The 26,685-nt window shown below is 40.0% G+C and overlaps 1 protein-coding gene across 1 annotated transcript in view; it reads left to right on the forward strand.

Moving 5' to 3' along the window:
* The window catches only part of ARID5B (AT-rich interaction domain 5B), a 173,426-nt gene that overhangs the window by 63,126 nt on the left and 83,615 nt on the right, over window positions 1–26,685 (forward strand). Inside the window, exon 4 of the mRNA XM_010957934.3 lies at window positions 20,380–20,610. Within this exon, the coding sequence (XP_010956236.1) occupies window positions 20,380–20,610 (231 nt within the window). The remainder of the gene's footprint in view (window positions 1–20,379; window positions 20,611–26,685) is intronic.

A 26,685-nucleotide genomic window follows, 5' to 3' on the forward strand; every position in this document is an offset into this window, starting at 1 on the left:
ATGAAATGAATTGTATTGTAACTGTCTTGGAAAAACAGCAGCTGATCTCATAAATTCATCAAGCCCTGGTTCCAAAGGCCTCTCTTAAAATAATAAGTGTCTCCCGCTTAGTAAATACCTGCTTCCACTTAGTGGGCAGGGAAGGAATTATAATTGCAAAACCAGAATGGGCCCCTCCTGCCTCCTCCAAGGTGGCAGGTTCTGTGCTGACCCTGAAGAGGAAAGGGGAGCATCAGGGCTTCTCAGTACAGTGACTCCAGCCCTCTGCCTCATGTGATGCCTGGATCCTAAGTGTCATCACTCGGCGAATAGGCTGCTCCCCTGAGCATCTCCCCTGCCAGACGTCCAGCTCACAGCTGTGTCCGTAGCGCGGCTTTGGTGGCAGCTCCCACTGTATCACAGGCTTATCTGGGTGTAGGCTTCTCTCAGAAGTCCTAAGCAGTAGTTAGGACCAGGGGCTATGGAATCAGATGGACCTGGGTTCCAGAGTGACCCTGACCAAGCTGCCTAATCTCTCCAAGCCTCAATTTCCTCATCTATAAAATGGAAGCAGTAAACATATCCCGCCTAGGGTTGCTGCAATGATTAAATACACGTTAAGGGCTTAGCGCTTGCCTGTCAATAGTGTATGTTCAATACGAAGCAGCTGGACTCCAGCAGGACACTGATCACTGAACATTCTGACAGGGAGCCTGAAAATTTTTATTTGTATTTTTCTTCAGTTTGGCATCAAGCGTTGCAATGATGGCAGTGTTAATAAACATCAGGAAGCGTGCTTGGCATTTTGCAAACCAGACTGTATCTTACCTGTCCAGGTGTGTGAGATCCCGGAAAATCATTACAAGTCAATTGCACTTGAATGTTGTCAGAGATGAAGCGAGTTCTTTGGGTTTAAGATCTCCTCAAAGCCTAGGCTAAACATTACTCAGTGCAGGTCTCTTAACACCTGTCTGTTACATTCTCTTAGGCTTACAAGGATGCATTAAGCAGAAAAGAAACACCTGACTTGGGTGTGACTAAACTGCATTATCTTCTGTCAGATGTCCATGGCAGAAGAGATGAGTTCAGTCCCCGCCAACCCCATCCGGAGCTTCTGAAGGGTTTCACTAACTGTCTTTATAGAGGCTTGTTCGAAACAAACAGCATTTCAAAATGTTTTTCTCTTTGCAGGTTTAGAAATCTTATTTAAATCAATATAATGAGACACTTTGAACAAAATGTAATCATTCTCACTTCTTCATGTGTTGGAAGAAGCAGTGTGGCAGCTAGAGAGTTGGGATTGGATTGAGATGGGTCTCTTCACACAGACTGGCACGTTTGCTGTGTGCCCTGGCGCATCTCAGTGCGCCGTGGAGGTCATCCTTGTGGGTCTATATTGAGTAAATTGTCCCCTGGAAGACTTACGAGGGCTATGATTTCACTGTGATTTTTCAGAGTGAGACACCTCAGAACGGAGAAGGATCACTAGACCAGATCTTTCCCCTTCTCCTTCAGGCCCCCTTCATGTCTTGAGAACAGCAGTTCTCCAGTCTTCAAGAAGGCTCTATTGAAGTGAAGTTTCCGTTAAAGTTTGAGGGTTTGTGAGGTCAAGGGAGTCTTCATGTTATCTTTTGTAACAAGGATGTATTTATATATCTGTTCTGAAATTAAAGAAGAAAAATTTTTAAGGAATGTGTGAACAAAGATAAGAGTTACCCCATTTCTCCTGGCTGAAGAAACCTGGTCTCTTCATGGGTACCTATGAAGAGGTAACTCATCGATGAACATTTTAAAAAGCATCTTAACCCAAGATAGCATGTGGTGGGAAAACACAATGAAAGACTCTCATCCACTGACCTGTGCATGAAGACATTTGTCCAGGCTCTGAGGTCCCCGCTCTCTTAGGGAAGGGTGAGAGGAGATGCAGCCCTCCTGGGAACATGGCAGCCTTGGGAGCCCCTTGTTTTGGTTCTTACTATGCATGGAAGGATGAGATTTTTATTTCCAGATTTCAAAGCATGAGCAAACTTATAATAATACCACCCAAAGTGGAAAATTGTGTCGCTTTTAAAATCTAGAAATGGGTCCCCTAAACAGAAAGAACAGGGATGACTTTCAACAATCTGATAGATTTTGAAGGCTGTGGAAAGGTAGAGGGAAATGATAGGTCTCAGGGCTTCTTTCTTGGCTTTCAAGTATTGAGGCTCCTTCAGATGCTACTCGCATGTGCCTCTGACTAAATCCTTAGAATAACTGGGGCTGGAGATCCTCTAAGCTTGAAGATTTGTTACTGGAGCAAGGCAAGGGTGTTTTGGGTGTCCCACTCGACTCGAAGTAAGGACCTGAAAGCTTAACAGCCAATAAAAAGAGTTGGTGGAAGATGAATGCTAATTTCCAACAAGCGCTGAGCTCTGTTTTCTCATGTGAGCCCTTTTCCTTCCTACTCCCATTAAGAGTTGAAGAATTGCAGCAGCCTCGTCTTAAGGTAGTGGGGAGAGAGAGAAATGGTTTTCTCTTAAGTCAGAGAAGGAGACAAACACGGAATTTTTATCATATGTAGTATCTGCTGGTATTTAAATATACTTGGGTAGCATCTTGGCTGGTGTTCAGAGACTGTTTAAATCATCTTGATTTTGAAGTGTCACTAAATGAAGCTGTTAAATTGTGCTTCTCAAATGGCATTTGGCTACAAAATATTGGTTCCATCTTGGCCCTGTGAATGATAACACCTATTACCTGGATGTTCTCTGTCTACATCTCACCTGAGGAAAAAAAATCGAATTGGGTTTGCATTTCAGTTGAGGCAAAGTAGATTAATAATATCCTTTATTATTAAAAGAGATCTCGACTATTCACATGGATGGAGTGTGGCATGCTTGCCCCGCTAAAGATGGCAAGCCACGTGCCAGAAAGAAAAGTGAAAAAGGAAGCATTTAAATTGTGGGCAGCATAGCTGATATATGTGTTTTCTCCTGCGTGAACCTGGTCATAATCCAAATTGCATTTTTTAAACCCCCTTTTGTTCAAACTCTTCTTGTGACCACCACCTTGTCCTTTTGAGTCAGCAACAGCTGGCAGACCTGGGCACTGGGCTCAGATCCGTTCTCCAGCCTCCTTAACAGTGTGGCTGCTGGCAAGTCCCTTAATATCTTCCCGGCGTCGGTCTCCTCATATGGAAAATAGGGGCAATAATAATGTCCTGTAGGGCTGTCTGGAGGAGGAGAGAGATGTGTTCATGACTGCCATGCAGAGAAGGCTGAGGAAGTGATGGTGATTTTATCTGCTTTAGTGAGTGTCCGTGTACCCTTCACAACTTGAGCTTTCTCTTTTGGAAGCCCTTCTTGACACTCCTCTGGTACCAAGAATCTTCCTCCTCTGCTGTGCCTCTTGTCAGAACACTTATTTGTATGTTTGTTCACATGCCCACCACCTCCCTAGGCTGCACATCCTTGAGGGCAGGGGCTGCAGCTCTTGGAGCTTTGTCCTTATGCCACTCACCACCTCCTAACCCTTGGGAGGTGCTATCTGGCCCGTTGTGGACGGATGGCCATTTTGACATTACATGCTGGCTTTTCCATGATGCAGAGGGTGCAGTTGTGTGAGCTGTGTGTGATGAGGGTTGGATGGTTTGTGGGTCTTTGTCCTGGAATCCAAACAGGACAGGTCATAGAGAAAAATAGCACTGTTGGCTTCTGTAAATTTGCTTCCTGAGGGGTTTGAAGTGGAGACGTGTGCTGATGAAGAGTATTCTATACAATGGCAGCCTCTTTCTGAGATTATCTCCCCAATAAGGCAGAATCAAGCTTTACTTTGAGAATTGTTTTGAGACTGGCGCCATGAGACTGGAACTACTTTAATAGTACAACCTGATATGAGGAGTTTGCTTTTCATTAGTTCATAAAATTACAAGGATTCTCGAGGCCACCAGCCCACTGGCCAGTCTTTCAGATTCTCGTGAGTCTGCCATAACCCCTCTCAGAGGTGTGGGACCAGGCAGAAGGCAGGTGGGGTGTGAAGGGGATCTTGTGATATTTAATGCTAGATGACTTGTTCCTGCCGTTAATGGGGGACCTTGGGCCAGTCATTCACCTCATTGTGTTTCCAGGTCCTCTTGTATAAAATAGGGGATCCATATAGACTTCAAGGGGGCTTCTGGGAGGAAAGTGAATTTAAGCATGTGAAGGGGCATTACAAATCTGCAGTGTCATACAAATGCGTGATTATACTGTGCATGATAAACTATAATTAGACAGTGTTAAGCAGGGTGTGTATGCAGGAAGGGGAGTTAAGGGAGCTGGGGGATTGCTGTAATCAACATTTGGGTACATAGTCCCAACAGTCAGGACTATGTAATCAACATTTGGGTGAGGAGTCCCCAAAATGTGATCAGAGAAACACTAGCCTATTGAGGTGAGCCACAAATGACCCAGAAAAGGGTGGAGTGGGAGGGTAAGGAAGCAGGTGAGAGAGGATTTCATGGTAAAAATGAATCCAGGAAAAGCAGCATATTCCTTCCTGTGGACTAAAAGGCCCACGAGCTTGTTAAAGGCCCCAAGGAGACTGTCTACGTAACTTCATTAAATTCAGCGTTTTCCAGGCTGTTGTACCCTTTACTGCACATCACTTGGTAACATGCTCCCTTCTCTCCAGGAACTAGTGTCCTTTGGAATGTTTTGGGAGATGACTTGCAAAGCAGTAATGAAAGTGAACAGTCATCTACTATACCCTACACGAGCATCAGTGCTTTTTAACTCACGTATCCTCCCAGGAAGGCACTGTTCTGTGCCCATTTTACAGATTAGGAAACCAAGGTTCTGAAAGGTGGTCATTTTGCAGATCATACCTTTAGTAGTTGGTAAACAGCATGCTGCTCCATCTTTCACACTCACAGCCTTGTTGAATCCTTCTACAAATGACTGAACTTACAGGGTTTCCAAACTCTCAAAGCAATTGATCTTTCTGTTCACCACTATGCTGGTCCTGGCCAGTAGGTAAACTATTGAAGTCAATCTTACGGAATATGTGGTTTTTAAATGTGTAGCCTTTAAAGGGTTTAACTGTGTTACCAGGAGAAGTGGGTCTTTTCCATTTGTAGCGTCAGCACTCCCCATGGCCTTCTCGTCAGGAGCTCTGACCCCCCTTTTCACCAAATACTCCCATATTTATACATCTGGCTTCAGGACCTTTCAGACACTCTGCAGTTGCTTCAAACTGGTTTTGTTTCTCTTATTCATCCTGCCCCTACCCCTGAGTTTCTTCATCTGCTTCAATAAGGGCCCTGGCAACATCTGGGCTAGTTGTTACAGAGCACTAAGCCAGAGACCCAGCTCAGACATCCTCCTTCTGTGGTAGAAGGAATTTTTATTTCAGCAAACCCCTCAGTGGTTCTAACGTGATTGTCCACCGAACACATGCCCTGTCTTAGTTTTCATTTGACCTCTGAGTACGAGGACATCGTTCCACCTGCCAAATGGGAACCATGGAGGAGGACCAATCAAGGTTGAGGCAAAACCAGATTTTCCCCCAGAGGGTTCAGCTGAAGAGATATGAGTGAAGGGGAGGTCTGGAGAGGTGTAGTCAGGGTGAGGAGAACCAGGAACACCGTTGAGGCAGCCAGGGGCTAGCAGCAGCAGGAAGCCAGAGGAGCTCAGGCGGCAGCTCAAGAGGTGCGGAGGAAGCACAGGGTAGAGGGCGGCAGCCATGGCCAGAGCTGAGGTGCTGCAGCTGAAGGGGAGCAGGGAAGAAACACCCCAACTTCTCTCTTTCCCACTATCTGATCTCCTGCTGGTGTCTCCCATTTGCTGAATTAAGCAAAAGCAGAGATAACAACTTTCAGGAGTCACACAGCCAGGTAGCGAGACCGAAGAATGAATAGATCTAGTGGTAGGGTAGAAGTTGGGGACACCAAACAGTGAATAACCAGAAAACATTCATTTGAAATATTAATTGAAATGAACGTTCATGGAAAGCCTACCATGGGCTTCACTTGTATCTCCCATGTTAGGGTATCAGATGTGGCGGAGACCCAGTCTGTTTCAGAGAATCCACAGTCTAGAAAGGGGAGCCCCACTTGAAGAGATTAGTTCAGTGAAGTGTCACAGAGTAACTGTATCTTAGGAATTAAGCTGATAGCAATGATCCGAGATAACAGATCAATAGAAGCAGTAATCTGTTCTGCAGAGCAGAGGTCAGCAGAGACAGAGTAAATATTTCAGACTTAAGGGCCATTAGGTCTCTGCCTCAACTCCACTGTTACAGCATGAAAGCAGACACAGACCATATGTCAGTGAAGGGGTATGGCTGTGTTACAATAAAACTTTATTTGTAAAAACAGGCTTCAGGCTGGATTTGGCTCGTAATTTGCCAATCCATGTTCTAACATAAAGCGTGTCACAGAAATATCTAAGAGATGCCCAGCACTGAGATCTGTAGCACTGGTAACTTGGGATATGAGAGCACAGAATTATTACTGGAATTAATATATTAGTCACCAGCAGTTTGTTTATTGTGTCTTTTATGAGAAAAGGGAAGTAAGTTTGGATATTAGAGATTGGGGAAAGGAAGATATTTGCAGTGGAAATGATCTTCAGCAGATGATGGGTATTATGGGAAATGTGAATAAACTAGATTCTTCCTCCTCATGTGTTACGTCAGCTTACTCACTACTAATGCTGTACAGAAGGAAGTAAAACAGCATATCCATATCATCGGCCTTCAGTGATGTGCTCCCACGGTGTGCTGTGAGAGCACATTAGAAGGTGCCAGAGTTTTTATATGACTGCATTGCTGTGAGATTGAATACTGGTTTCAGTTTCCATTAGGTTTCATAAGTATCTCTTTCTTTCAGATGTTAAACTAATTTTCATGTTGTGCACACTAGGAAAAAAAAAAAGAAAGTATAAAAACATATAAAAAACATACCCCTTTTGAACAACTGATGTTCTCCTGTATTGTGACAGAAAACAGACCAGACGGTCTGTGGACACGGCACCAGGTGAACTTAGAGCTCTTTACAGCAGGAGGGTAGATGTAACCTAGAGGAGAGGACTTTCACCAGGTTTTATAGTTGAAGCTTTTAATTTTTTTTTTAACTTTGAATTGATTTTTATTAGTCACTAGAAACCAACGGTGGCAAGCAAGGATCTCTACTAAAATAATGACACAGGGTTGCTTTGCTGCCTGTGGTCTTTGTTGGGGTTTTGGTTATTAGAACAATGAAATAACAGCCCCATTAGGGGCTTTTTCTCCTGGTTTGTTCTCTTCTGCCAGTTGTGTTTCTGAACTTTTTAAGATTGAAGGGTCCTGGAATCCAGGACTGAAAGGCACCCTGGGGACTGTGCCAAGTACCCAGGGCAGCCTCAGTCATCCCAGCTGCTTCTTTGGGCCCAGATTGTCTGACGCAACAGTCTGCAGATTTCTTTCCTGGTGGACCCTCTAAGCTATGCCATCCAATATGATAGCCACCTGCCACGTGTGGCTATTAAGCCCTTGAAATACAGTTTGTTCAAGTTAAGAGATGCTGTGAATATAGAATACAGATTTTTAAACTTCATATGAAAAAATAATCTCATTAGTAATTCTTTATATTTCTCATGTGTTAAATTATGTTTTTAATGTATTGACTTAGATAAAATAATTTTTTTAAAAAAATGTACCCTAGAGAAACACTTGCACTTGTGCTATGACATAAGACAAGATGTTTTACATATATATAAATTTATATATATATATATATAAAATCATTATTTTTGTACACCCTAAGTGATGTCACATGTCAATTATGTCAGTAAGAGGGGGAGACTAGACTTTAGCTCCAGCTTTTTTCTGTTGAAATGAATTATTATTCTAATGGTAAAAAGCTAGAGCTACAAAATATAAAATAGATTATTAAAATTAACTTCACTTGCTTTCTTACACTTTAATGTTAATTACTTACGTAGCTCACATTATGTTTGTATTGAATAGTGCTGCTCTCAAAGAGTTTTGAAAAACTATGTGTGCCTTTTCCCAGTTTTAAGTGGACATTTAGATTTTTTTATCATAAATTTGAGTTTTTTATTAACAGGAAGTAGAAAATGTTAAACATGATACAGAATGAAATAAGATGGTGATTGATGATAATTAGAATAATATTATATATCATTTGGTAAAAATCTTACGTTTTAAAATCTGTATTTATTAGAGTACAACAGTTCTGATATAAATCATGTAAAATTTTTATCCTTAGGCTTTATCCAGTTTATTTAAAAAAAAATCTGGTAGCCTTGCAGAACATTCCAGCTACATTTAAAGGGATCAGCATCATTAACGTTTATTACTCTGGCTTTTCTGAATTCAGAACATCTTAACACAGGCCAAAGTACTCTATTCCTACTGCCAAGCTTCTCCTTCAACAGAAATATGTGGAAAAAGGGAAAGATCAAAGCCTATGATTTGTTGTGCCTTATACATCAATGAAGGAGGCGTCTCCAAAGCCAGTATTTTGATTTGTCTCTTTAGTGTTCATAATAAGATGGGGGGTAGGAGGTGGTAGAGGAGATGGGCTGTATTGAACGAGGGTTCACTCTCAGGCAGGTGAATTGAGTAGTCAGTGATCCAGATGTTGAGGGTCTGTCCCATGCCTGTGCAGGTTCTCCTAGGAAAGTCTTCCTGGACCCTCTGGGGAAGGGTTCACTGGTCTGAACACCCTGATTTCAGATGAGCCACTGGTAGAAGAAAGAGGTCTTTGCCCTCCTCTCCTTGTTAAACCACTCCAGAAGGACTTCAGTAATTTGAAAGAGAACAATGCAATCTGAACACCTCTTTGTCACCTTACGATGTGAGCTCCCAGATATCAGTGCAGTTGTTTGGAGGTGGCTCAGCACTTTGAGGGTGGTCCACAAATTCCTCAAGTGGTGAAACTTTTTTTTTTTTAAAGTCACAAAAATGACTGCCTAAACTCATGCCCCTTTGTCTAAAAAGGGCTGCCAGCCAATGACTGCAGTACTAGTTGGTGATAACTTTCTCCAGATTCTTTCAGCCTTTTTGGAAGAGCTGCTGGTCCTGAGCCTAGAGTGAACTAATGACGTGACTGCGGGGACTCTTTGACAGGAGGTGTTGATTGCAGACATTCGTTGCAACACTGTCTATAGGCAATTACATTTGTCATTGCTCTCTCAAAGGTCTAGGAGGGTAACAAGAAATGAGGATACTGATTCTGTGCCCTCCAGGAGTTTTATTTCATTTTAGTTACTGGTTGGAGAGACATCTCTTTTCCTTTCAAGAAGCAATTAAGAGTGCATCCACATAGAAAACATAACCCTTGCCAGATAGTCCCCTCTTTTTTTATTGTGTAAAATATACACATATAACATTCACCACTGTAACCAATTTTAAGTGTACGATTCAGTGGCATTAAGTACATTCACAGGGTTGTACAAACATCACGACTGTCTATTTCCAGCTTTTTTTTCTTCCTAAACAGAAACTCTGTACCCATTAAGCAGTCACTTCCCATTCCCTGCCCCTACACAGCCCCCAACCCCTGGCAACCTCTGTTTTACTCTCTGTAAGAATTTGCCTATTCTAGATACCTCATATAAATAGAATCATACAATATTGGTCCTTTGACTTATTTCACTTAGCATAATGTTTTCAAGGTTCATCCATGTTATGGCATGTTATCAAAACTTCATTTCTTTCTATGGCTGAATAATATTCTGTTGTATGCATAAACCACATTTTGTTTATTTGTTCATCTGTTGTTGGACACTTGGGTCATTTCTACCTTTTGGCTCTTGTGAATAATACTGCTGTTAACATTGATTACAAGTATCTGAGTCTTTGTTTTCAATTCTTTGGGGGTATATACCTAGGAGTGGAATTACTGAGTCATATGGTAATTCTATATGTAATTTTTAAAGGAACTTCCAGAATGTTTTCCACTGCAGCTGCACCATTTTACATTCTCACAAGCAATGTATGAGGGTTCTGATTTCTCCATATCCTCACCAATACTTGGAATTTATTTTGTTTTTGTTTTTGTTTTTGTTTTTAAATAATAGCCATCCTGGTAGGTGTGAAGTAGTATCTCATTGCAGTTTTAGTTTGCATTTCCCCAGTAACTAATGATATTGAGCAGTTTTTCATGTGCCATTTGTATAGCTTCTTTGAAGAAATATCTATTCAAGTCCTTTGCCCATTTTTAAATTGAATAGTCTTTTTGTTGTTGTAGGAGCTCTTTGTATATTCTGGATATTAATCCTTTAATCTGATACATGATTTGCAAATATTTTCTCCCATTCTGTGGGTTGTCTTTTCACTTTCCTGGTAGTGCCCTTTGATGCAAAAAAAAGTTTCAAATTTTGATGAAGTTCAGTTTATCTGTTTTTTTGTTGTTGTTCTTGTTGTTTCCTGCACTGTTGGTGTCCTGTGTAAGAAACCATTGTAAAATCCAAGGTCATGAAGGTTTCCAGCTGTGTTTTGTAGTTTTAACTCTTAAATTTGAGTCTTTTATCCATTTTGAGTCAGTTTTTGTATGTGGTACCATGTAAGGGTCCAAATGCATTCTTTACCTTTGGCTATCTAAGTTTCCCCACACCCTTTGTTGAAAAGACTGTCCTCTCTCCATTGAATGACCTTTGCATCCTTGGTGTAAACCAGTTCACCACAGATTTGAAAGTTTATTTTTGGACTCTCTATTTGATCCCATTTGATCCTTATGTCAGTACCACTCTGCTTTGATGACTGTAGCTTTGTAGTAAGTTTTGAAACAGGGAAGGGTGAGTCCTTCAGCTTTGTTCTTTCTCAAGATTAACTACCTGAGATCCCTTGAAATTCCATATAAATTTGCCAGATGTTCCCATCACACCCTCTAGGATGACCTTTAAAAAGACAAACGGCAACAAGTGTTAGCAAGGATGTGGAGATATCAGAACTCTCAAACACTACTGGAGAGAGCCACGTTGGAAAACAGTCTGGCAGTTCCTCAAAAGGTCAAACACAGAATTACCGTATGACCCAGCAAGTCCATTCCTGGGTATTTACACAAAAGAAATGAAAACATGTATCCATGTGAAAACTTTTACACAAATGTTGATAGCAGCAGTATCCATAACAGCCAAAAAGTGGAAACAACCCAAATGTCTCATCACTTGGTGAAATGGATAAATAAAATGTGGTATAACCATACAATGGAATATTATTCAGCAATAAAAGGAAATGCAATACTGATACCCTCTATAATATGTAATGACCTTGAAAACATTAAGCTAAGTGAGAGAAGCCTGTCACAAAGAGCCACATAGTATATGATTCCATTTTTGTTAACTGTCCAGAATAGGCAAATCTATAGAGACAGAAAGGAGATGAATGGTTCCTAGAACTGATGAGGGGCAAAGAGGTGTGGGAGTGTGAGGGTTCAGTGTTTCTTTTGGGATAATGACAGTGTTCTAAATTTGATTATAGTGATGGATGCATAACTTTGTGAATATACTAAAAGCTTGTACATTTTAAATGGATGAATTATAATTTAATAATTCATCCATAAATGAATTAAATGGATGAATTATTCTGGTATGTGTATTATATTTCAGTAATGCTATTAAGGAAAAGGCAAGGGCCTGAATATATTATTTCATACCTTTGTTATTTTACTGAATATAACAAGCATCTTTGCATGACCTGAAATGTGCTTTAATTTTATAATTTTTAATGACCACGTGATTTGAATAAAAGTAGCCATACCGTGATACAGTATTATTCCCAGATATAATATATATTCTGTTATATAGTATATATATATGTATGTGTGTGTGTGTATGTGTATGTATGTATATATGTATAGAATGCCTTCAAAATGCTAGGCATTAAGGAATCGGTATTAGTCACTCTAACATTGTTTGGTGTTTAGTTTTCCACACACACAGTTTTTTCTCCTGAAATAAACCATGTTGGAAATGATGAGATTTGGCCTGACAACTGTCAACTACTTGTTAAATAATAATGTCTGTGAAAGTCATGACAGACAGTGATTAGGCATTTTGTTAAGGCGCAAATTTGGGAATCTTTCTTACATGTTGAGAGACTAATGTGAGGAAGTTAGTCATTGAGCTATTGATCTGTCCAGTATCACACCTCAGTTAGGTTTATTTATGAGTTTGGGGGTTCTGGAAGTTCTCACGGATGTCAGAGGTTTACATAGTTGCTGCAGGTATGGACTTGTGATTCATGCAGTGATGGCAGTGTAAGGAAAACTTGAAAAATAAAAAGCTGCATAGATATTTCAAGGGGAAAGGTGGCAGAAGTTAATAATGATTTTTAAGACCAGTTGTGCTAATAGTCACGTTTCCTTCTCTTATAGCAACTTTGACATGGTAACCACAGGGTTACCTCAGTAGTAGCTTCTTGTAAACCAGGAGAGGGTTAATTTGACCTAAGTTCAAATCCCATATAATAGCCTCACCTGGGTCACTAGTAAATAAATAAATGCATAAATGAATCTCTGAAAAAACCTTTCACACAATTTTAGAGTAGGAGAAATTTTGTCTAAGCCCTGGCTTCTAGACGTTCTCATGGGTTCTTTCTGTTTTCTTCTTCAGATACTGAAGCTCATTTATACTAAAAGTGAATGGTTGACTGTAGCTTAACAGTTAACCCTGTGAAAGAGAGGCAAGTTAAGGTAGATCAGGCCCCTTAGAATCACACCCCAAATGTGGTCACCGCTTTTACCTATGCGTCAGTCTGGCTTTGTGGTCTCATCAGAAGATACACCTATTGCATAATCCCTGTCTTGTGTGACATTTAAATTTGGCTGAGATGAGCCATATGGAAATGAGATGCAAAAGTCTCAAGATGAAATCTAGTGTGGCTCTTGCATGTGGCTTAGAATTCAGTGACCATCTAGGGGACCCTTGGTGGTAGAGCTGGCTTTGCCTCCCAGGAGGTTCATTTGTTCCCCAGATGAAACAATAGCAGGGCAAAAGCTGATATTAACATATTAATACATATTTCTACATTTGTGTGTCCATCCATTTGAAGTGGCTTGCTTATGGAAGAGCTGGTTAAAACCCTGGGTTTTGCATTTGAAATATTCTTTATTCTGTTTGCAACCATGCACTGGTATACTTCCCCACATTTTCTTTTTATAAGTTCTCCAGTGATGTTTTGTTGCCTATCCTGGGAAGATCTGTCTTTCCATTTATCAAAACAAATGGCAAGCTGGGGACCATTTAAAGTAGTTTTTTTTTTTTTAGTTAATAAAGCCAATCTTCTTGTTCTGTTATGTTAAAAGTACATTATCTTTTTATTGTCAGTTCTGTTTGGCTAGCTCTGTTTTCTGTCTTAGCAATCTCAGGGCTGCCCCACTTGCTTACTGTGTAGAAAATTACAAAATCATTAAGGGTGGGGCAGCACCAGCTGACTTACAGTACAAACCATTTCTCAAAATAACCACAACAGTGCAATACTGATGTGCAATTTACGTCACAGTATGTTTTTATGAAATAGTTTGTGGCATTTTCACTTCTATTCCGGATGGAATCTTGTTCTCTCTCCCTTTTAATCAGTCATTTAATTTATTTTTATTATTAATATTTTCCACTCCTTGTCTTGGCATGCCTCCAATTTAAGAGCTTTGATGAGGGAAAAAGAAAAACACAAACTGATCTTCCCCACCCCAGCTCTTCAACATCAGTTTAACTGCAACTGTATTTTCCCCTTTGATGTGTACTGACTTCGGGTACTAAGTTGACTGCCTTAAGAAAAATTTAGAAATATGGTGGGACGCATGACACATTTACACAGAGTTGTAATCAGGAATTGATAAAGTTGATGTACAACTTTGAATTTTAAACACTTTCAACCAATTCAGGCTGTTTAGTTATATGCACTGCTGCATTTTCCTTTTGCAAATGTCTTTCTGTATAATGTCCTGTAATTAGAACAGGAAATCATTGAGTAACTGTAAGATGAATAAGAGCACTTAGACTGAAAGGAAAATTACCTTCCGAGAAATTATATTCTTTTTTTTTTTTTTTTTTCCTGCTTGTTACAATGTTGGTAATGATAGTAACAGCTGTAGCTACTCTTATCTGTAGAATTTTCATGCTTAGGTTTTCTGGAATAAAAAATTTCATTTTCAGTAATAATCAGAAATGAATAGATGGAGAATAGGAAATGCCTAATTATGACAAATATTCAGTGTTACAACAGAGCAGCAATTAAATGGAAACTTCAATATAATTGTCAATAGCAGTGAGAATTGGAATAGTGCCAGGTATATAAAGTTGATGCTTTGCCGTTGGTTCGTTGCTAGGAGCACAGTGAAAAGTATAAAGCTTTGAGAAAGGAATGTCTAATGTAATAAAGTAAGAGAAAGACGCATAAATCATTGTAAGAGCCTCTCATATTGACATGATTTTACTTAAATTGTCTCAAAACTAGACATCAAGTTTTATAACAAGCAAATTCATATTTGCTTGGGGAAGAAAAAAAGAGCACTGTAAATTGTCTTTGAAGGACTAGGGACATTGTGTCTCAAACAGAGCCTTCGTACATATTTGGAATCTTTTAAGTGAAAATCTTTAAATGTTTGTTTCTATTGGCATCCAAATGCATTTGCCCTAATACGATTAAGAGAACTAAAGGGCAAAATACTTGGCAGATTTTTCAGTTGAGGTAATTAGGTGCAGGAAGGAACATGCATACTTTTTCCACCAGGCTCTATAAAATCCTGGTGTGAGGCTTTTTTTAAGTTTTTTTTTTTTTTAAAGCTTACTGTGATGTTCGAAATAGATTATAGTGGTTTTCAGTGAGCATAATAGTGTGATGTTTCCGAAACAAGCCTTCCATCCTCCCCCGAGGATGAAAAAGAAAGTTACATTTCTAAATTGTTGTGTAAGAGATAAAAGCAAATTTCTCCTCCGGAATTTATGTTTTCAGCCTTCTGTGCATTTGGCCACCATTATCTATTTTAAAAAATAGCATTATGGATATTTGAAAGTCAATGCTCCATTAATTCATTGTGTTTGCTATTTCATGCATCTCTCTTTTTACAAAGACAACTTGAGCAACGTGCTATTCAGAATGAATGCCTGCTCTTACCCTCTCCTCCCACCCCTTCCCCACCCCCAGCTCAACGCTAAGGATTAAAGCAATGGTGTACAGTTACTGTTTGAAAAGCTTGGGTGGAGTCTCACGTTATAATTACAGTTTCTCAGTGGAATTCTGTTTTGGACTTTGAGAATATATAAATAAGTGAAAAATTGACATTGAGAGAGGTTAACAAAACGTGTAATTATGATACAAGCACAAGATTAGAGTAATTTTGGTTGAGCATTACAACCAGTGTACTTTAGGTATTAACTTTTAATAAGCAAAGTTCTTTTCACTGAAGTTGAAATGAGGTTTAGTAATTTGAGGGGGGGGGGTCTCTTATTCCCTCTGAATATTTCATTTTAAAATCAGCACATTGACTTTTTTTTTTTTTTTTTTTTTTTTGGTGGAGGGGTTACTTGAGGAATGGGAGATGACATTTTAATAGAATATCATGATGATGGTTTGAAATTTCAGTCTTTGGTATCAGCAATTTATTGCTGACCATTTTCTGTGACAGAGATCAAGTGATGTATATATAACCCAACCAACTACAACCCATTGGAGTGTGTTAGAGAAAGATTCCTTGGAGTTGTACTTTGATTTCTTTTCTTATCTGGGTGTGGTTGAAAGAAAATCTTTGTTTCAGGAACACTTTGTTTGTCTTTTGTTAAACAAATGTGTGATTTATCCACTCCTTTATTCATTCTTAGATTTATCTGCTAGACCTATTATGAATTGGAAAAGGGGAAGTGTCCTACACAGCATTTATTGTCTCCCTTGTTTCATTTGTAACTTTGCATTGGAGTGTTTGTTTATGTGTATATGAAATGCATAGGAGGAAAGAAGTAGCTGAGGAATTTAAATAAGAATTCCTGAAAGGGTTGTTTGGCTTTATTTGTTTCTTAGTGTACTAGGGCAAAATAAAATATGACGGCTGTTGAACAAGTTCATACTTTTGTAGCTGTTTCAGGAAGAAGTTAATTTAATGCAGAGGCTTAGGAGGAAGTTATAGGATCATAGAATTTTAGATCTGGAAAGTGCTTCCATACTCATAATTTTATACTCTGTCATACAGACCTTTTATATTCAGGTGACTACACTTCGCCTTGAGAAAAAAATGTTTCTCCAGTTTAATAAACTTCTCTCTAAACTCCAAAGAAGCGACCCAGAGTATCTTCACTCAGTGCAACTTTGACCTAGATGAATTGTTGATTCTTCCCACTCTCACCTTGACTGTGGATCTTCTCTTCACTCTCACCTAGTGTGCTTTGTTAACCCTTTCACAGGAGTCCTGGGGGTCTCATGGGCTTTCTCTGCTTTTTGTAAATAGTAAAAGCTGCTCCTCTGGGAATATCTCATTGTCAGGTTGGAAATTTGCCTCTGTCCAAACAGTGCCAAAATTCTGGTCCAAATGGATGGTTCTGTTCATAGGCAACAAAGTTACGGAGTTTTTTTGGCATCCCTAAGCACTGCCACATTAGAGCAGGTCCCAGCTAGCATCTAACCTCTTAGTGAGGGTCAGGGGTTCTACACTTGCACAAACTAGAGTTGGCTTTATTTCCTATCACATGGGTAGAAGGTAGAAAGTTGATATACATGAAATATGTGTCAATAATTTTAAAGCATTACAATGGGAATTACAGTCTTCTGGAATAACATTCTAACTTAACCAGAGTCGAAGAATTCTGGCTTATAATTGGCTGAATTCTACGGTTCTCAGTGAAACAGATGTCTCATATTTTCCTTGATCAATGGCCACCATCCTCATTCCTAATATTGTAAATCAGTTTAAGCTCTAAAACAACAGTAATAATAATATGTCAAAGGAAATACTTTATTTCAACCACACCCACATAGGAGAAGTAATCAAAGTATTAATTACCCCAAGAAGTATTATTATTATTATTATTATTATTATTATTATTATTATTATTATTATTATTATTATTATTATGTGACATTTTGTAAAAATGAAAAGCTAATCAAATTTGGAGTTAAAAGATTGGGTTACAATCTCACATCCATCACTTGCTAGTTCTTTCAGATTCCAGGATAGTCACTTGGGTGACTGAACCTCAGTTTTCCTATCTCTAAATTGGGATTATTAACAAGTTGTAACACTACTAATAGGGTTGTTATGAGGAACAAAAAAAAAGATACATTGTGTGGAAGGCCTTTGTAAATTTTAGTGCTTTATTATTAGTACTAGAAATCACAGAGTATTTTTTTGCTCTTTCTAGACAGGAAGATGGTCCCTCGCTTCTTCATGTTTTTGGCTGAGAGGGTTTTTTTTTGTTTGTTTTGTTTTTTTAACATTTGCTGTATTCTGTGATACCTCCAACAATCCTGGGAAAGTGGCAAGAAGAAGGAAATTTAGTCCTGTATTTTGTTTTAGGTACAGTGAGATTCCGGATAGAAACATATACCTGAAAACTGAAGAAAAAAAAAAAGAAACACATATACATAGAGAGAGAAATAGAAAGAGAGACAGAGAGACCAAAACCCAACTGAATAAATCACTATATGTCTATGCTAAAAGCTAAATTCAGGTAGTGTTTTCAAAATTTATTGTGCATGAACTACCTGGGAGCTTGTGAAAAATGTAAATTCCTGGGTCCCAACCTTAGAGATTCTGAGTCAGAGGTTCTCGATGGGACCCCAGAATCTGCCTTTTTGTGACCTTCCCCTTCTACCCTGTGTGATTCTGCTGCGGGCAGTCCCAGGAACATTCTTTAAGAAATGTTGTCTCCAGAATGAATGGACTTCATAGAATGTGTTTCCATGACTTGGGATCAGAGGGAATTTGCTGTTTTTCTTTGAACAGAAAGAGAAGGACTCAAGGTTTGGCTAGTGTTTTAGAAGCTGTGTGAAGAAAGAGGGGTAAATGTTTGAAGCTAGGATGAGGTAGAGAGAGAAAAAAAAGAGGTAATTTCTAAGCACAGAACATAACCAGGATGCTGATTTTATCCAGAATAGGGAATTAGGAAGAAACTAGAGATGGCGTCATCATGGGGGGGGGGGGGACGAAGGAGAATGAAGGGATGGGAAGAAGGTGAATTGGTCCCAAGAGTCCAGGTAACATCTTCGGCTATAAAACTAACTCTGAAGCATCCAGTTTTTCACCCTCATGCAACCCAAGAAGCACAACTTTCTCCATTTCATTTCAGGAATACTTGGAGAAACTAGTACAGCTTTTTCTCCGTCATAGAAAGCAAATAGGTAGAATTTTGGAGTTAACAGGTTTTTGAATGGTATATACAATATATAGAAGATGGTATTAGTTGTTGAGCATACTCAAATAGGACCTCTCTCATCTTGGGTGATCTTGGACAAGTCTTGGTCATCTTGAACAAATAGAGTATAATAGTACAATTAACACATCAGAGGCTGCTTCTTCAAATAGCACTTAGAGCTTAGAGTTTTGATGATGTTTGTGAACATTTCCACTAAACCTTTTTTTTTTTTTTTTCAGTTTAATTCTATAGAAAGCACAGATTTGACTCCAAAGGGTGAACTAGTGTCTGAGTCTACTGGTAAAAATGTCAAATTGGCATGTCTTGGGACATATATCAGCATTTCAAACCTACTTTTCACTTGGGAACTTGCCTTTAGTGTAAACATATTTCCTTTTAATTAAGTGTGCCAGCTGATGAAGTGGCTACCCACAAACCAACCAGACAGGAGTCTAAGCAATATAAACTGTTAAAAGATGTCATCTTGAAAGCAGCTAAACATCTCCACTCTCAAGCCTCCAGCCTGAGGGACTAAGTGAACATAATTAGAAATACATCTGGCTATTGGCCTCCTATCTGAAAAGGTCACATGCACACCTTCCATTGGTACTGGTTATGTTCCTTCATTATGTTCTGTCCTTACTCATTCGTCTCCCACTGGTTACCAGATGGCCACAATCATGTTGGTATCCTTAACAACTGTTTTGTGCAATTCCCTGCAGCATGGTGAAGGCTTGAAATACTGAGTGTTTTCCCTTTGGATAAGCAAGTGAGATAACTGGGAATTGCTTCTAACGCCCTGATGGTGCGGTTATAGAATGATGGCAAACTGGGTCATGGAGCCTACATTCAGCCTGACATTGTGCAAGCGGTACAATACCAAAGGTGGGGGGCAGGGGGTTGCCATTTCTCAGACTTAAGATGAAGGAAGAAGGATTATCCATACAGAATCTGGTTTTTATAAACAAGCACTTAATATGGTAAGGGGTAAATAAACATTAAGATATCCTAAGAGGGAGCTTCGTTAAGGTTGCTGACATGTTCTTGTGAGTCAGGCTGGTTCTGATGGAGCTCTCACAAGGATGCTGGGGGAGTCCTCTCAGTGTGGCTCTCCGAGTTGTGCCAAGTTACCAGATGGATCTGAGGAACATTAGAACATAGGGAGTATGGGTCGGGGGAGGGCGGAGAAGGTGGATGTATCAATCATGTTGAGATAGATCATGTCGCAAAAACAAATAACCTCCAAATCACAGTCTCACTTAAAACAACAAAAGGTTTCTTTTCTGCTTATGTTATACATCCATTTAGGATCAATCAGGGGCTTTGCTCCATGTTATCCTAACTCCAAGACCAGACGGGCAGGCTGGCCACTATCTGAAACTTTACAGATGTCCAGAACAAAGGGAAGGAGGGAGTGTGGTCAGCTGCACACTGGTTCTTAAAGTAGCCACCCACTTCTGCCACGTTTCATTGACCAAAACCACACAGCCACTTGTCTTCAATGGTTTGGGAAGCACTGTCTTTCCACCGGACCATAAAGAGAGCAAGAAATATTTGCTGAACGGCGCTAATAGCCACCAGAGCAGATGATAACGCTCTTTAGACCCGGGGATGTCTCTCGGGGCCCAGATGACCTTTACAGAGGCTTCAAGCACTGAAAGATTATCTAATCTAAAATAAAACCAATACCAAATTGTAGAAAGAAGTATGAAGAAGCTCAGCTAAATTCTGATTTTTCCTACAGTGATGACTTTAATGCTTATGTATATGTATCTGATTCTTTCTAGACAGTTTCTTTGTTCTGCTGCTTGCTTGTGACCCAGACATTGTTTAATCTGTCTAGAGGGTTAGCCATCCCACTCTTTGTTTTCCCCGCCAGTAACCCAAGACTTTTTCATGGAGCCGGGTGGGTGTGGTGGGGCTGAGAGGATGCTGGCATTAGCCAGACTGTGCTAAATGTGAACTGATACAAGAGTCCTGTTGCCTATATTTTTAGTACAAAATCAGAAGTGATCATTGAAATGATGCCATGGCCATGACAGTTCTTTGTTGGAGGGAAGAGGATAATGGAAGTGTTTTCTCGTTTGTCTAGGGGAGGACGAGGAAGAAATGAACGTGATAGTTCTCAGCTATCCTCAGTACTGCCGGTACCGCTCGATGCTGAAACGCATCCAGGATAAGCCGTCTTCCATTCTAACGGACCAGTTTGCATTAGCCCTGGGGGGCATTGCAGTGGTCAGCAAGAACCCTCAGATCCTGTACTGTCGGGACACCTTTGACCACCCAACCCTAATAGAAAATGAGAGCATATGTGATGAGTTCGGTGAGTCTTTTTTTTTTTCCTACATGAAATATGTGTGTGTGTGTGTCTAGTTGTTTTCAGTTCTTATGAAGAGCAGTGATGGGGAACAGGGCTTACGTTCACAAGCCCGGTGTGCCATCCCACCCTGCCCATCCCCCACATTATTGCGGCATAAGACGTCAGTGCCTCCTTGGCAGCCTCTGTTTACTGGGGCTCAGGATTATGATTTAGAATTTGTTGTTCAAGATGGAGTTTGAAGTTGCTTGGTCGACCTTGAAATTGGACTTTATAGGACAGGAAGCTTTCATGCTAGTTGTTTCTTAAACAGCTTTGGCTATTCAGACACTGATTTTTTTGTTGTTGTTGTTTAACTGATCACTCCCTTTTCAGTGATAAGGAACTGTAAAAATGCACCAGTTTAACCACTTCAGTACTAGAAGGTGGATAGATAGATGATAGATCCCCATGCCCCTGAATTTTTTCCCATACACGTATCTTTATATACTATGCCCATCAAAGATGGGCATGTGTACACATATCTTTATCTGCATCTCTGTTTAGCTGGTTGATCATGTGTCTCTGTAGATAGAAGGGAAGGAGGAGAAGATAGCACATCGTCAGTTTAGGAGACCTTGCATGATGCCGTGAATGACTGGAGGCAGGCTGAGATCACATCTCTCACATCTTGACTTTCTCATCTCTTCACTGAAGAGATTGGATTGTACCAGTGGTTCTCAATAGGCTGGACAGTGATATCAGAATGCCCTGGAGGTGCATCATCAAACTTGTTCCTTGCAAGTTCCTATACTTTTTATAGAGGCAAGAACGCCCTCTGCCCTCACCCTACCCTTCTCTGGGAATCACCATCAGAGTGACCAGGGTGATGACTGAACCGCGCTAACTCCCTCCTGGGTACCTGGGTGGAGAAGTGGCGGAGACCCCTGGCATAGAGAGAGCACGGGGTCCCTTTGGGCAGGAACATTACTTGATTCTGTTGCGTAATGTTTTCCCAAGGCTGACTAATTTGCAGATTATTTAGATTCAGATTATTCTGTTTAACCAACCATTAACAGGCCTCACCATGGTTTCAGGAGTCCACTGTGGCCTCTCCAATCTGATTAGTCATGACTCCAGCAGCCCCCTAGCTGCTGCGGGAGGGAGATTGTAAGTAGGTGTGTGGGCAGAGGAGGGGTGAGGATGATGGGAGGGGATATCTTGATCAAAGAAGGAAGGGAGGAAGGAGAGGATGCAGACCCAAGTTTATTGGACACGACTTTGTTTAATTGGATACGACTTTGTTTTTTTCTTACAGACTGTTTTTTCAGATGCCTTTCACAAGTCTGGTCTTGTTGGTCTGTAAGAGTAATAGTGTTTATACAAGTTATTTTTCTTTCTTCCAAGAAGATTTTATTGTCATTCTTAATATTCACATAACCTTTTTATTCATGTAGATGAATGTATCCAATACCTTTTTTAAAAAAAAATACTCTTTTCAGATCAGCATTTATAAACCTTCCCTTTTCAATACTTCTCTTGTGTGTTTCCCCTGTATCCCCTACTCCCAAGCCCTCCATTCTGCTTGCTACTCTCTAAATTCCTGACACAAAATAAAACTGAAAGAATGCTTTCCCTCATTCAAGATTATTCAAAATTAGAGTTTCACAATGTAATATAATGAAAAAGTGTTTTAACCTTTTTGGCTAATTTAAGAGTTATTAGTCATTGAGTTTCAAAGCTGTTGCATCTCGAATTGGTAATAGAAAGAAGTTCCGATTTAACAGCGATCACAATGGTTGTTAAGAGTTACTAAATTAGTTGTAAACGTTCTCACAAACACAAGCGTGTGACTTCTGAATGTTTTCCTGAACTTTCTTCTGGTATGGCTAATTTTAATGCTGTTTTTCTTCTCCAGCCTCTTAAAGCGGAAGCTTTCTTTTGGAATAATGGTACCTTTAAAGAGCTTTTAGATGGCTAGTCCAATGATAATTAGAACATTCGATTTTTTTTAGTTGTCTGTACCCCAAATAGTTGGTACCACTTAGTGTATTTCATTTTAGTAAGTGAACAAAAAAAAGCTTATTCTGACCTGATTTGAAGACCTTCCCCAACATCCCTCACCCACCTTCCCCTTTTGGTCATACATCTTAATTTCCAGAGAAATTCCTTTAAAACCCCCAACTGGTTATATTTGAAATCAACATGGGTTAAAGGGTTTGTTAAAACGCAGGTTTGGGTTTCTCCAACCAACTAACAGTTGGTGGAAGAACATAAATTTAATTAGTGACTGGCATTAAACAAATGTTCCTAATATAAAACACTGCCAGATGACTGAAACACTTCTGTCAGATTACCACGAGTGCCAGGGGGCCCACAGATGAATTTTCTACACAGTATATATTCTGTACCACACGTTTGGTGACTTCAGTAATTGGTCAAATGTAATTTAGGTAACAGTATGCCTAGGCTGTAAAAATCCGATTTTATTAGCCATATCACCAGGTGGATGAATGGTGGAGCTGATGGCAAAGACTTTATAGCATTTAGCAGCTACACCTTTGACACATGAAATTCATAAATTGCCATAAAATACCTCCAAGGCCCTTCTCCAAAGGACAGTGTCTGCTTTCCTCTGATTAAATAATGTTTATTTTATTAACTAATATATTTTTTGCTTTCTTCTATTAAATGGAATTATGGAGTGTGGGTGGGAGGGAAGGAGGTGTTCAAAAGATGAATAAAACACCGTCCTCGCTTGTTTTGAGGATTTAAACTCTAATTGGGGAAGACAGGATTAACGTACCTGAAAGGTTAACTAATGTTACAAGAAAGTCAATGATTAAGTATTGGGTGAATGTTGCAGAAAGCAAGTACGGTCGGGATTTTGCGCAGTAAGCTGGTGGGTGGAGAAGGTGGCAATGGCTGGAGGTGGTGATCATGGCGAGGGGTCAGGGAAAGCCTCATGGGAAAGGCAGGACTGAATCTGGTGTTAAAAACAGGGAGAGAGGTTATTAGAAAGGTTTTGGAAACACTTATATCATTTAAAAGTCATGTCCTGACTCTCCAAGTTAGGAATGGCCGCCTTCACCCTGGGTCAGCTGTGGGTCTCTCCTTGGTTTGTTTGCCCTTGGTCATCACCCTCAGGAGGTCCTGCCATCTGGATGGGTTTTATAAATGGCTTGGTGCCCTCTCTACCAATGGGACATGACTGTGAGTTGGTGGACCAGGGCTGGGACAAACCCAGGCTGTGGCTTTGAAATGGAACTGGGCTTTCTAACTCGGGTAGGGATGCCCCTGCATTTCATCAGTGTGCCATCCAGTTTCCTCACACAGCCCAGGTTCATCTCTGAAAATGAACTTTGCTCGTGTGGCAACCTTGCCCAACTCCCCATACACCTCCCCGCTTCCCACTGTTTTAATGTTGTCCACTGAATAACACATCTAATTGAACAATAAAAGTAAGGCTTTTAAATCTACACTGAGTTCCTGTAAATAAATTCTCCATGGAATTTGATGAAGCTGTTTAATGAAAAGTTTGATTAGAAACTATTAAAGAAAAATACAATAGATGAAATTTCATCATTTAGTCCCACATTACAGTAGTGTCATTTTGATTTTTATTTACATTGAGATATTCAGAATAGAGTAAATATATCCTGGTCTTAATTAACTATTCTCCTTACTTGGGAAAGGTTATTTTAGGCTTGAAGGGTTTTGATAGCATACCATCTGCTTTCTTCACTGTATTTTATTCAACTCCCTTTCTTGCTTACATCGCAGCACAATGTCTAAACCTATGACATAAGCATAAATTGAATCATATTAATGCTAGGTGATTGAAAAGCTTCAACCCCAACATCCTGCCCGCGTTCTTCCATCTTGTCAGTTACAGTGCTCTTAAGGGCAATGTGCTCTTTTCTTAGAAGCACAAGAGAATTGACTATTTTTAAAACTAAAGCAGTGGACGCCTCAATAAAGCATTACGGAAACTGGTTGTATTGCACATGCAGTTAGCAAATGAGATTATAATAACAATGAGGGGTAAGTGACATCATGAATGGCAATTTTTTTCCATAAAAATCTTGACCCTGTGTATAATTCCTCCCCCCACTGTCCTGTCAAGAATCTGCTAACATAAGGCATTCTCTGATGCCTCCCACCTTGCTTTTACTTCTTTTTAAAATTTGATTCTTCTTTTATAAAAACACACACTGCCATTTATATTGTATTATTGTCTATGCTGTAGGGAAGACACACACATGCAAACGTTTTGTCTGTTTTTCCTGGTAGAACAATAAAATGTCCACCAGTTTGTAATGCACAATGTTTACATTAATATCACACAGATTGATTTCACATGTGTGAAGTGTTGACAGCTAAATCCAAACAGAGGCACCCCACAGTACAGTAGATAAATGGATAACTTTAAGGTATTGGCTTCTGTCAGAGATGGAAGGCAGACTCAACATAAATGAGATGAAATCAGTTTTGTAAGGTGGGTGAGGCTAAATGGATTAAGATATAGTTCATTAAGAAATAATAAAAATGCGGTTTATTTTGGTTTGAGTTTTGAATTGCAAAGAGACATAAGTCGTACTTCAAACTTCTTTGGCAGATGGTGTGTGTGTGTGAGTGTGTGTGCGTGCATGGGTGTGCTCGTGTTTCTTGACCAAGGAATGGGATGGGGTTAAAGGAAGGATGTGGTAAATCACCTGACAAGAACAGAGGTGAGATGAACTGTCATCTTGGTGTTTGGTCCACGTGTAGAATGCCATGAGCTCTGATCTTCTGGGAGAAGTTGGCTACATCCGTATTAAAACATACATTCTGCTCAGGGGCTGAGAGGCAGGGGGCGGTTGGACAGCGTGGCACAGTAAAAAGAGTGCTAGGCTTATAGGCAAACAGCCCAGGTTTAATCAAGGCTCAGCCGTCTGATTTGTTGTGCCTCCGGGCAAGTGACGTAAGGTCCCTCCCTTGTCCCATCTATAAAATTCAGTAGTAACAGCCCACTTGCTGGGCTCAGAATAAGTCTGTATCCACTTGATTTAAAAAAAAAAAAAATTCTCTTGGTAAATGAAGATTCTCTCCTGGTTTCTATTACAGTCTTAGACCTCAGACAGATGTAGGTCGTCATCTAAACTGATCTTGCTCTTTGAATAAAAAAGGAACCATTTTCCTAAGGCTCTGAGGCTCTTACTAGGACCTGAATGGAAAAGAAAAGTTTTTACTTTTTACAATATGTTTGAAAGAAGCTTTTCTGACTCGGCCCAGAACTTTCCCTTTCCATTTTCCTGTTGGGTGAAATAATGACATAGACAAAAGAAGAAAAAGTAAAGGGAAGGAGAGACACAGAAGAGGGAAAGAAACCTTGATTTTTTTTATGAAAGAACACCCAAGACAGTATAAAATTATTTTGAAGCGTAAAGGATTAGCTGGACTCTGCCTCTTCCCCTCTAAACATCACGTTTTACTGGAAGTGAAAGGAAAGGCGGTTGTTTTGTTAAGGATCATGGGAATTCGTAAGTGAGTAAACATTTTTTTCCTTGCCAAAGTAGGTTTCATGGTCACAGTGGATTTCAGTGATCAAATGGCTTTGTTCCTGGCCCCTGTCCACACTCAGGCTTTCCCTGCCTCCTGCCTGCGGTGCCCACCAACCTCCCAAATGATAACAAGGCAGATGTTTCTCTTTAATTGAAGTAAAGTGAGAAAGGAGTTGGGCTTCTGGTATATTCTGTTTCTGCAGAAGACCTTAACCTTCAGAGATCTCACTTGGAGGGCTGCTCTGTCTTGGACATTTTCTAGAGGTTCTGTTTGTCATTAGGGAACGGTCTAATGAAGGCCATGCTTGGTACCTTCTCTTTATTGCATATGCTGCCAAAGCAGGGACAGAGAGGATGTTAAGTTCATCAAACCCAAAAAACTCTGCTGGTAGAGATGTGTAGGATGTGTCCTATAGGACATTACCGTTAACATGTGGCTTTGTCCTCCAGGACAGTAAGACACAAAGAGGGCTGGAGGACAGGCTTCTTGGGCAGAGGTGTTGGAAGCTAGGGTCTCATCTCTTTTGGGTTTTTATGTTGCTACTGTAAATTAATTGAC

The sequence above is a fragment of the Camelus bactrianus genome, chromosome 11, assembly GCF_048773025.1.
Source record: "Camelus bactrianus isolate YW-2024 breed Bactrian camel chromosome 11, ASM4877302v1, whole genome shotgun sequence".
NCBI classification, from domain to species: Eukaryota; Metazoa; Chordata; class Mammalia; order Artiodactyla; family Camelidae; genus Camelus; species Camelus bactrianus.